This window comes from Leptodactylus fuscus, chromosome 9 (assembly GCF_031893055.1).
Source record: "Leptodactylus fuscus isolate aLepFus1 chromosome 9, aLepFus1.hap2, whole genome shotgun sequence".
Taxonomy (NCBI): domain Eukaryota; kingdom Metazoa; phylum Chordata; class Amphibia; order Anura; family Leptodactylidae; genus Leptodactylus; species Leptodactylus fuscus.
Window position 1 is genome coordinate 21980236 of NC_134273.1, and position 13216 is coordinate 21993451.

The following is a 13216-nucleotide window of genomic DNA, read 5'->3' on the forward strand; positions in this document are numbered from 1 at the left end:
TAGAACACTGTCAGGGCTCCTAGGAACCTATCTATAAAATATAGTGTAGGAAACTGTCAGGGCTCCTAGGAATCTATCTATAAAACATAGTGTATAACACTGTCAGGGCTCCTAGGAACCTATCTATAAAACATAGTGTAGAACACTGTCAGGACTCCTAGGAATCTATGTATAATACATAGTGTATAACACTGTCAGGGTTCCTAGGAACCTATCTATAAAACATAGTGTATGGCACTGTCAGGGCTCCTAGGAACCTATCTATAAAACATAGTGTAGAATACTGTCAGGGCTCCTAGGAACCTATCTATAAAACATAGTGTAGAACACTGTCAGGGCTCCTAGGAACCTATCTATAAAACATAGTGTAGAATACTGTCAGGGCTCCTAGGAACCTATCTATAAAATATAGTGTAGGAAACTGTCAGGGCTCCTAGGAATCTATCTATAAAACATAGTGTATAACACTGTCAGGGCTCCTAGGAACCTATCTATAAAACATAGTGTATGGCACTGTCAGGACTCCTAGGAATCTATGTATAATACATAGTGTATAACACTGTCAGGGTTCCTAGGAACCTATCTATAAAACATAGTGTAGAATACTGTCAGGGCTCCTAGGAACCTATCTATAAAACATAGTGTAGAACACTGTCAGGGCTCCTAGGAAACTATCTATAAAACATAGCGTATAACACTGTCAGGGCTCATAGGAACCTATCTATAAAACATAGTGTAGAACACTGTCAGGGCTCCTAGGAACCTATCTATAAAACATAGTGTAGAACACTGTCAGGACTCCTAGGAACCTATCTATATAACATAGTGTATAACACTGTCAGGGCTCCTAGGAACCTATCTATAAAACATAGTGTAGAACACTGTCAGGGCTCCCAGGGGAAGTGTAAACAAAATAACAAAAACATTCAGACCAACCTTCCCTTCCTTATTTTGGGCCTCCTAGTGGCATCTGGCCCTCTCCCCGTCTCCTTGGTGAAATCATGTGGCCAGGGTCACCGTCAAGGCCTGTTGTTGGACCTCACTGGTCACGTGGCCATGATGACATGATGCTCAGAGTGGCCATGTGACCACAGGTGACTCTATCATAGGCTTTAGTAGTAACCCCTGACATGAAGTCTCCAGGAGAGCATGATCACTGCGAAAAGGAGGTAAGGAAAGGTACATATGATTTATTTTTTTTTTTTTTTTTTACACCTCCTGAAGGTAACCGCTATTTAATGCATATAGGTTTCCGCATGGGGGGGGGTGTCCCCAAGTGGACTCCCTGAATGGAAACCTGAACGCGGATGTGAACTGGGCCTAAGCTGTGTTAGTAAATGGAGCTAATGAGGACAGGAGAATCTTGGACACAGAGATCCCTTATCCATTATGTATTACTTGGAGGGACTCCAAGGGATTGGAAGGAGTCTGGGAATAGGAACAGGTTGCAAACTGCAGGGGTTTGAAAATGAATGAAAGTGGAAAGATTGCAGCTTGAAATCTGTTGCAATTTTTTAACCCTTTCTTCACATGTTTAAAAAACATTTCACCCCTGGACAAGCCTTAAAATCAATTTTTACACTCTTGTGATACGTTTGTTTCGTTGGAATCCACATGTAAGTCATTTAGAAACCCAACTTAAAACTACAAATAAAACCCCCTCCCCAGATAAAGTGTAACAAGCGCTTATCACCCGCTTCTTGTATATGTGACAGCTCATAGTTTCTGTCACAAGTTTTTCTATGTTTGTATCACTTCTCCACGCTACATTTTAATGGGATTTCACAGTACATTGATTGAGTTCTTCCCAGGCAATCCACAGCTCACAACATTCTGTACGCCACCTTAGACTCCTAGGGTGACTTCTGACTTCTTAGGTCATTAATTGCTATATTTTCACAGACTTCCAGGACCCCTGCGGAGAAATAATGTTGTGGTCCCTATATTATGCATTTTTACTTCCCTAATTATTTTAATTGCATGCATATAGTTCTTGTTTAAGTACTAATTCAGACTCATTGTAACTTGGAAACAAAGCCCAACTGTGCAATTTATGATTAAAACTTTATGAACACTGCGGTGGGTCAGTGAATAATAGGTAATTATACTCAATGCCGAATCTTACCCAAAACAATGTACTCTCACATATGTAATATACATAATTAACAATAAGAAGGGAGCGTGATATGTTAAGTTGTATCGAACCTGCTTTCCAGATAATGGACAGGGTAGAGGATGCATCATAGGGTTGGTCCACTGTATAACGGTAATGACTAAATCAGTCTTCATCCAACTTTTTGGAAAATACAAAGTTTAGGCTAAAGTCAAAAAAATGCTTTCAGAAATAGAAGGGTTAATAGTTTATTTTTGTCCATTAACAAAATGTAGCGAATGAACAAAAGAGAAATCTAAATCCTATTCATTTTTGGTGTGGCCGCTCTTTGGAGGAGGAGCCTTGGAAGCGATGATCCGGCCCCTGCAGAGCCCTGATCTCAACATCATCCAGTCTGTCTGGGATGATATGAAGAGGCAGATGGATTGGAGCAAGCCTACATCCATAGAAGATCTGTGCTTAGTTCTCCATGCCAATATGGTATTGATGAACTATCTTTAGGATAGGCCATCACTATTTTTACCATGGAATAGTCCTTTAAGTCAATCTATGAACATAGACATAGAGGGAAAGAGGTTTTTGCCCTGGTGTCATTCCTCTTGCAATGAGGTGGTGCCAACCTCACTGAGAAGAACTGCATTGTAAGCAAGCATGGGATTGAGGAATTAGCCCAACTAGAAGTCTGTACTGGTAGTAAATGGGGTCACCAATCTGTTATGAGCCCCCTCTATTTTATGTTCACCTTTGACTTCAGCACCCCCTTGTTCAAGTGCATGAAAAGGACTATGTTAATACTTCCATGGCTGATCACCATTTGCGGACTGTGGTTTATCAGAGATCAGGGTGCACCAGTAATAGATTTACTACACAAATACATTTTGAGGATAAGTCCCTTATTCTTGACATTGGGGCAAATGCAGGGATTCTCCGGCCATGATTCTGCATACAAAAATCCTAACCCTCCTGATTTTCAGCATGAACATCCCCAGGTTGTCCAGACTCCGTTCTAGAAGTGTTGCAGAATCTAATTTTTCGAATACACGCTGATGGCATTTCTATTATTCTAATAATTTGGGTTTCGGAAATGAATATTTATTCAACGGGATAATTTAAAATGCAAAGTGAGTCTGGTTGGTAAACATGTTTTGATGGATAGTTTAGCACACCATGGTCCATCACTAGATAATACAACTCATTATGTGCTTGGATGCTTTTGTACAGTATTGAAGTGTCCCTGGAAAAAAAATCTAAACTATTGGCAATTGAGGTGGAAACAAGAAAGATTATTTTCCTAGACGTGTCTTGTATTTTGTTTGTAGAGTTGCCTGCCGTTCAATGCGGTACCTGAAAATAAGATGCTTTCCTGGATTCCCTGCAACATGCCCCCTGGACAGTCTGTATGGTTAAAGGTAATATAAGTCTTCTAAACTGTGGTCAGACTTATGAAACTTTTTAAAAAGTATCTGAGACCAGAACCCTGCATGTCAAACCAACCCTGAAGATAGATAGGTTAGGATCACCAGAACCCTGCATGTCAAACCAACCCTGCAGATAGATAAGTTAGGGTCACCAGAACCCTGCATGTCAAACCAACCCTGCAGATAGATAAGTTAGGGTCACCAGAACCCTGAATGTCAAACCAACCCTGAAGACAGATAGGATAGGGTCACCAGAACCCTGCATATCAAACCAACCCTGCAGATAGATAGGTTAGGGTCACCAGAACCCTACATAGCAAACCAACCCTGCAGATAGATAGGTTAGGGTCACCAGAACCCTGCATGTCAAACCAAAGCTGAAGATAGATAGGTTAGGGTCACCAGAACCCTGCATGTCAAACCAACCCTGCAGATAGATAGGATAGGGTCACCAGAACCCTGCATGTCAAACCAAAGCTGAAGATAGATAGGTTAGGGTCACCAGAACCCTGCATGTCAAACCAACCCTGAAGATAGATAGGTTAGGGTCACCAGAATCCTGCATGTCAAACAAACCCCGCAGATAGATAGGTTAGGCTTACCAGAACCCTGCATATCAAACCAACCCTGCAGATAGGTTAGGGTCACCTGAATCAAATGATGGTTACCCTTGTTACCCCGGGGCTTCTCTTGCTGTGATCCTGTCATTTTTTGTCAATAGGTAACCGATCTCTTTGGAGCAGTAAGGGCATTGCTACCACTTACCTCTCTGGAGCAATGACAAAGTACATGGAATGGAGGGATCTATTCACAATAGGAATAGGGTGTGCGCTTAACCTATCTATCTGCAGGGCTGGATTGAGTTTTGGTGGCAGACTACCTTTAAAAATGGACTTGATGTAGTCCAGTAGGAAGTGCTTATGCCGTATTAGCAGGAAATTTCTCTCCCTATGTTTGGGAGTGCAGTAGGAGGTCTCATTCAACAAATAAAGGTTATCTCTATATACACACTGATACGATCATTCAGCAGGACAAGGTGGATGGGTTGAGCTTTTAATGTCTATTGTTTAATATTTATTATTTATTTTTAAAACATTCTTAAAACACTTTTTAATAAATAACTTTACAGGTCCACTGAGTGACTTGATCATGCGATCAATATACAATATATTGCAATACTTCTGTATTGCAGTATATTGCACATGCCGGCAGATTCCTATTAGACCTTGATAGCCTGCAGGCCGAGATGCCATGACAACTCCTCTGAACCCTACTATTTGGTTGCGGAAGATGATCCCCCCCCCACTCTAAGCACTTAAAGGGAGTCTGTCACCAGAACCCACCTGCAGATAGATAGGTTAAGTCCAATTGAATCGACTGTTGTTTTCCTCTTGGGTAAAACACTGTTGGGTTTAGGGAACCCTAACCTATTTGTCTGCAGGCCTAGGTTGATATGCTGGGTTTTGGAGACAGACTCCCTTTAAATGGTACCGCGTCTAAGGGGTAAAATTGCCGGTATCTTTGTTATCTCAAACTTTGGCAGTGAGAGCTGGGTGCAAGCTATGAAACACCATAGGCACCTGGCAGGGATGTAGCGGGGTCCTGTGCCATATTATAAAGGTATGGTCCTATGAAGGTGCTAAGAAATGAATCAGTACAGAATAATGGACCTAAAATCTGGAGATTCAGTTAATGGTGACCTCTAGCACTGTGCAGAGGAATAAGTAATGATCCTTCCACTTTAATACATGTGTTATACAGTAAGGCTTTCATTCCCTTGTAGATTAACAATTCCCCTCGCTGTATGACAGACGCCTCTTTGCATTGTCAGCCTAGTATATGAGCAGATTGTGATTTTACATGTGTTAACTATTACCTTCTCACTGTTAATCCGTCCTCGCTCAGGTTAGCTTTGATAACCCCGGTCTTGCAGATTCATTCCTCGTTTACCTGTCTTCTGATGGCAACCTTCCTAAGAGCGCCCTGAAGGCCACAGTCACTGCTCATCTGACGGATGTGACAGGACAGAACCGTTCGCTTGGTAAGTAAAGTGGATAGAAGGAATGATTTTTTTTACGCCATGGCAATGTGAAGGAGAAAGATAGACTGTAAAGTGCAGTAATCTAAGGATGGGATTAAAGGCGCACCTCCTATAGAGGATGCCTGTACAGCTTCTATGGGGTGAATGGAGATGGATAGACCCAACCTGGCTGACCCCTTCCCTTTGGTACTGTGTGACTACCCTTATCCAGAGGAACTACCATAAAAAGGGAAAAATTCTGGCCCAGGGGTCATGGAGGAGGGAACAAACAATACTCCCTTCTGTCCTAGGTGGCAAAATCCAGCAATGGAGGACCCAGTTGGACCTTGCTAAGGGGTTCCCTTTCTTTTATGTACGCCAATAGAGTAAATCATTAAAGAGGCTGGTTGTTTAGGCAATAATGAAATGTGATGTGAACTACACGTCAGCTTATGTACATGGAGTTGGTCACCAGAACCCAGCATATCCACCCAGAGAGATAGGTTAGGGTCAACTGAATGAAACAGTGTTTCCACCTTGTGAATCGCCGCCTCCATTTCTGAGATATTATAGTTTTGCCATTATGAAAATAAGCTCTTTGGAGCAGTGAGGGTGTTGCCATTTAACTTGTTGGACCAATGGCAATGACCCTTGTTGTTCCAAAGAGCTAATTTGCATATTGACGACAAAAACAACGATTTCTGAGCAATGGAGGCAGTGATTCACAAGGGGAAAACACTGTTTCATTCTGGTGACACTAACCTATCTATCTGCGGGGCTGGGTTGATATTCTGAGTCTGGTGACAGTAACCTATCTATTAAGCAGGGCTGGATTGATATCCTGGGTCTGGTGACAGTAACCTATCTAAGTGCAGGGCTGGGTGATATGCTGGGTCTGGTGACCCTAACCTATCTATCTGCAGGGCTGGGGTGATATGCTGGGTCTGGTGACAGTAACCTATCTATTAAGCAGGGCTGGATTGATATCCTGGGTCTGGTGACAGTAACCTATCTAAGTGCAGGGCTGGGTGATATGCTGGGTCTGGTGACACTAACCTATCTATCTGCAGGGCTGGATTGATATCCTGGGTCTGGTGACAGTAACATATCTATCTGCAGGGCTGGATTGATATCCTGGGTCTGGCGACAGTAACCTATCTAAGTGCAGGGCTGGGTGATATGCTGAGTCTGGTGACAGTAACCTATCTAAGTGCAGGGCTGAGTGATATGCTGAGTCTGGTGACAGTAACCTATCTATCTGCAGGGTTGGGGTGATATGCTGGGTCTGGTGACAGTAACCTATCTATCTGCAGGGCTGGATTGATATCCTGGGTCTGGTGACAGTAACCTATCTAAGTGCAGGGCTGGGGTGATATGCTGGGTCTGGTGACCCTAACCTATCTAAGTGCAGGGCTGGGGTGATATGCTGGGTCTGGTGACAGTAACCTATCTATCTGCAGGGCTGGGGTGATATGCTGGGTCTGGTGACACTAACCTATCTATCTGCAGGGCTGGGTTGATATACTGGGTCTGCTGACACTAACCTATATATCTGCAGGGCTGGATTGATATCCTGGGTCTGGTGACACTAACCTATCTATCTGCAGGGCTGGATTGATATCCTGGGTCTGGTGACACTAACCTATCTATCTGCAGGGCTGGATTGATATCCTGGGTCTGGTGACAGTAACATATCTATCTGCAGGGCTGGATTGATATCCTGGGTCTGGCGACAGTAACCTATCTAAGTGCAGGGCTGGGTGATATGCTGAGTCTGGTGACAGTAACCTATCTAAGTGCAGGGCTGAGTGATATGCTGAGTCTGGTGACAGTAACCTATCTATCTGCAGGGCTGGGGTGATATGCTGGGTCTGGTGACAGTAACCTATCTATCTGCAGGGCTGGATTGATATCCTGGGTCTGGTGACAGTAACCTATCTAAGTGCAGGGCTGGGGTGATATGCTGGGTCTGGTGACCCTAACCTATCTAAGTGCAGGGCTGGGGTGATATGCTGGGTCTGGTGACAGTAACCTATCTATCTGCAGGGCTGGGGTGATATGCTGGGTCTGGTGACACTAACCTATCTATCTGCAGGGCTGGGTTGATATACTGGGTCTGCTGACACTAACCTATATATCTGCAGGGCTGGATTGATATCCTGGGTCTGGTGACACTAACCTATCTATCTGCAGGGCTGGATTGATATCCTGGGTCTGGTGACACTAACCTAACTATCTGCAGGGCCGGGGTGATATCCTGGGTCTGGTGACAGACTCCCTTTAATAATATGCTGTTATTAGCTGGCACATACTAGGCTCTGAGATATTCACCCCTTTTTTGCCGGAGCCTTCATTTCCGAGATGTTGGCTCTTATGATATGATTACTCCCTATGAACTCCTGGCTGCTTCCTCTGTGTATACAACTTCCGTTTTGCTCCTTATTATAAACTGGACTCCATATGTTGTTATGTGCTGTAAAAAATGGTCCCTTTGCAACACAGCGCCTCCTCTGACCCTGTCCTGACTACACTTGACTACTATAAGCCTCTCCGCTCTTTCATATAGCCCATCGTGTATGAGCGCAGAGGGAATGGCAGGCATAGAGCATTGCAACGATGAGAGAAGCGAGGGCCTAAGTTAAAGACAGAAGCCATTTAGTATGGACCCCTGGCCAGAAACAGTCTGGGACAAGGGCTAGGATTAAAAGATGTGTATCAATGCAGTATTAAAAGGGTTGTCCAGGTCTATGATATTGAGTGCTTTGGTCTCTTGCCAAGTAGAGTGCCATGCATTTAATAGTGGTTGTGCTTGGTATTGCAGTGACACCCCATTCATTTGAATGGGACTGAGCATCATGAGCATATGACCAAACGATGTGAAACTCCATATCACTGTCCTTTAACAATTGCAAGTAGCAGAACTAAGTTGACTGTCTAGTCCGACATCGCTTCGATAAATTAGTTCCTATACATATATGTTATGCTAAGTTCACACTAGTGTTTGGTGACTTTGTCCCCCATTCTGCTTAAAATAGAGGGAGAGCAAAGCTTTCTCCCCACTGATTTCAGTATAACATCATCGGAAACCATGCGGAAACCCGGAAGACCCCATTAAAGTCTATGGAGTCTGCTAGTTTCTGAAGTTAACCACTTTTTAAGTGGATAGGGTTTCCCAAGCGAACCCGAAGGACAGAAACACGAAGTTTAGTGTGAACCAAGTGCAAACTCCTTTCATTTAATCTGAGACAGGCAAGAAAAGTACAAGTCGTTCCTTTATAATTCCTTAAAAAAAAATCTGTAACAAAATTGCAACTTTTCCACGATGTGTGATCTGAGGCTATAATGGAATTCATGTCATATTGTATCATTTTACAAACAGCAGATGCAACAAGCAAATCTACATTTCCCCATAGAACATATAAAAACGGTCCCAATTCTAGGTTTGTAAATGGGGCATCAGGTGATATCTTCAGACTTAGCACCCAGAAGTAGACATTGCTGTGTAGCGACCTCCCAGGCTCTGCACGTTTGGCATGTCATAGGTGCTATCATCCCATCTCGGCGGTATTTTTAATGATTCAGTCATGCCATCTGCTGGAGTGATTTTGGCTTCATTAGTGTCACGTTAGTTATTACTTAACAACTCGTGAAGGTGTTTATAGATATAAAAGCAATAACAAGGCATCGTGTCATTGTCACTGAATCGCTAACATGGGGACATCTGTTCCTTGGATCCAGCCTCCAGTCCAGCAACTTGTTTACAATCACATTGAGAACATTTGGGCAAACTTTTTTTTTATGTCATTGCCCTATTAAGCTTTATAGGCACATATGGAGAAGTAAATGCCTTACCATTTATACTAGTGAGACCCCGGTATAAGGAAAGTGTCATAGATCTGACACTCTGCAAACACGCTTAATATAAAATGATATCCCGACTGGTTGGTATGAACAAAACCTCTGCTTCATGTTTGTATGGTACATAGCTACTAGGTTACAGGATAAAGGGAATTAAAGGGAGTCTGTCAACAGACCCCAGCGTATCACCCAGCCCTGCAGATAGATAGGTTAGGGTAACCAGAACCCAATATATCAACCCAGCCCTGCAGATAGATAGGTTAGGGTCACCAGAACCCAATATATCAACCCAGCCCTGCAGATAGATAGGTTAGGGTCACCAGAACCGAATATATCACCCCAGCCCCGCAGATAGATAAGTTAGTGTCACCAGAACCCAATATATCACCCCAGCCCTACAGATAGATAGGTGAGGGTCACCAGATTCCAGCATATCACCCCAGCCCCGCAGATAGATAGGTTAGGTGTCAGCAGAACCCAATATATCACCCCAGCCCTACAGATAGATAGGTTAGTGTCACCAGAACCGAATATATCACCCCAGCCCCGCAGATAGATAAGTTAGTGTCACCAGAACCCAATATATCACCCCAGCCCTACAGATAGATAGGTGAGGGTCACCAGATTCCAGCATATCATTCCAGCCTTGAAGATAGATAGGTTAGGGTCACCAGAACCCAATATATCATCCCAACCTTGCAGATAGATAGGTGAGGGTCACCAGATTTCAGCATATCATTCCAGTCTTGAAGATAGATAGATTAGGGTCACCGGAACCCAATATATCACCCCAACCTTGCAGATAGATAGGTTAGGCTCCCCTAAATTAAACTGGGGTCTCCTCTTGCCAAAATATCTCCGTTTGTGTCAGATGACCCTAACCCATGTACCTGAGTGGCTGAGATGCTATTCTGGGTTCTGGTGACTCCACTTATAGTGGAGATTCGGAGAATCTTCTCTCTGCATTGTGCCATTCCTCTGCTATTCCCCCTATCAATTTTTAAATAAATTGACAACTGCGTGTCATCATCATGGTTGCAAGTGGTAAGACCACGACTGGGCAAACCCAAGGAGTGAGACCCACCGCTCCGGCATCTAAGCTATCATCTAATTTCCAACAACATGCACAGAACTATGGTGGGCTGCAGTACAGCACCATGCATGCTATATAGGGAAGCAAGCCCATATGGAGGAGGGGTATGTGAACCATCAGACTCAGTATTGGGTGCTGATACAAGTTACAGGTTTATTACAGAATCAGCAATACACTTAAAACTTGCATTGGGGTCAGGGCATGGTGATGCACTATATTATTAAACATCCATGCCTATTCTATACCCTAGAATCTTCATTCGGGTACCTTATAATAGACTGGCACTTGCCAATTCTTTGCAGCAGTTACTTTATTTACATCACAGCCAAGATTGCAATAGAAGATCACACCTCCATATAATAACACCACTGAGCCATCATTGCGTCCAGTCCTGACAATAGATGATGTCATGTCCATAATGCACAAAGTAAGTCTAGAAAACCTTCCAGTAGACCTCAATGAGTCGGCTCCATACGATTGCTGCCTATAGCCATGACTGTGTTGTAAAGCATATTACTAAATGCTGTTAACAGAGGGAAGAGAAGCTCGGGCAAGATGGCCACCCCCCTTTTAAACAGCGCTATTGCTGGAGTTCCCCTTTAAGTAATTCCCGGTATATAGTATACGGTCAGAGTTACCCTAAACTGTAATTCAAAACAGGACAATGAACTCATTTTCTCATTCCTTTCCAAAGTGATCTGTATATTGGCTTGGAGATGGAAATGTCCAAGTGCAGCGAAATTCTTGACCTTACATGGGATGGCTAGTATCGTGGTATGTTACAATACAAAGCATTCTCCTTGCTGAGATAAATCATTCACGTTCTTCCACTGGCAGCGGCCTGTTCTTAATGTATTCTGAAGATGGTTATATAACACACAGGGAAGATTGCAGAATTTTCCGAAATGGTTGATTTGTGAGTATGAAGATAATGTGGAAGCTGAAAGCGCGTTGTAGCGACTACTGCCAATATAATAAAGGGATGATTTGTGTCATAAGAGGTTCGCGTGTGTGCCAATAAAGATAGAGAAGTGGTCACAGAAAGCCCTCAGTGTTGTAAAAGTTGAGGAAAAGGTGCTTAAAGGGGACATGTCACATGGAAAATGCAACCCAATCTATTGACAGGATGTTATAGAGCAGGAGGAGCTGAACAGATTAATGTATAGATATGTAGGAAAAGATTCAGTATAACCTGTCACTTATCCGCAGAAATCTCTGCTCATTCTATACTGAGACATCAAGGAGGCGGAGCTATCAGTGATTTGCAGATCTCTGTGATAGAGGGCAGGCTGACATCACTGATAGCTCCGCCTCCTAGACTTCTGAACATAGAAAGAGCAGAGATTTCCGTGGCTAAATGACAGCTTATACTGGATCTTTCCCTACACACCTGTATATCAATCTACTCAGCTCCTCCTGCTCTATAATATATGCATATTATATAATATACTGCCTGCATATTGTTGAATTTTTCACGGAACAGGTTCCCTTTAAATTGCTAGTTTATAGAGTGGTTGCAGATCCGATCAAAGGGTTTGTCCCAGGAAAGACACTCATTCCTTAGTCTCAGCATACTGGGCAAGTATCAGATAATTGGGGGTCCTAGCAGTCAGCCCCCCACCAAGCAGACGTATTGGGTCAGATAAACAAATAAATATGTGCCAGATGCATAATTTGCACCAAAAAATTGGTGCACATGCTCAATACCTCATTTCTATGTGTTGTAGACATTTTCTAAAATTCCTTAAGTCCCAATAATTTTTCTTTAGTGAGAATGACTGCAAATACAGTGGTACAGAGAGGACCTCAAAGAAGACCTTTCCTGTCCTCTGTAGGGTTGAGCGATTGGGATTGGAAAAGATCGGAGCAAATTTCACGATCGCGATCGGCTGGAAAATGATCGGAAATCGGATTTTGAAATCTCAAGATCGTCTCAACCCTAAAAGTGACTTTTCCCATAGAGAAGCTTTGACTAGGGTTGTGCAATCGGGATCGGAAAAGATCGGATTCCGATCTGCAATTCAGCAAATTTCACGATCGGGATCGGCTGGAAAATGATTGGAAATCGGATTTTAAAATCTATCCTGAAATCTCAAGATCGGCTCAACCCTAGTCCTCTGACATTGGCGGTCTTATTTTCTGTCATCTTTGCTGGTATGAGCCCCGATCGCAGATATATTGGTGATGTTGGTGTAGACATTACAAGTCTATGTAACAGTACCATTGGGGTAGGAGTATTCCTTACAGTCCTGGGATGACACTGTGTTGTAAGGCCAGCTCTTCTGACAGTGGAGGGATATCGGTGCTGAAATTAATGGCACCAATATCTCCACAATGGGGCATATACTGGTAAGCCTGACAGCTTTTTAGTGGTATATAACATCACCAATATCAGAGGGACATGAACGGTCCTCTTTAAAGGGCTTTTGCCACCAAAGCAAGCTATGGCCTATCCACATGATAGGTTGGTAACCGATCATGAATCGACCACTGGGATCACCACAAACCAAAGAACAGGATCCCCTATGAATTGAGAGTGAATTCCGCTCTATTCATTGTCTATGTGACTGCCAGATATCACCGAGTACATAACACATCCCCATTCTGTGTTTTCCAAGCTTGTCTTCAAGGAAACCCAACAGGCAATGTTTTGAGGATTTCCTTAATGTTGCACAGGAGATTTAATTAATTGGACTTAATTACTAATTAGCACA

General features: G+C 43.2%; 1 protein-coding gene across 1 annotated transcript in view; it reads left to right on the plus strand.

Moving 5' to 3' along the window:
- PAPPA2 (pappalysin 2) overlaps positions 1 to 13216 on the plus strand; it is a 139552-nt gene that overhangs the window by 79903 nt on the left and 46433 nt on the right. Inside the window, exons 11-12 of the mRNA XM_075287086.1 lie at positions 3433 to 3522; positions 5437 to 5572. Coding sequence (XP_075143187.1) covers positions 3433 to 3522; positions 5437 to 5572 — 226 coding nt within the window. The remainder of the gene's footprint in view (positions 1 to 3432; positions 3523 to 5436; positions 5573 to 13216) is intronic.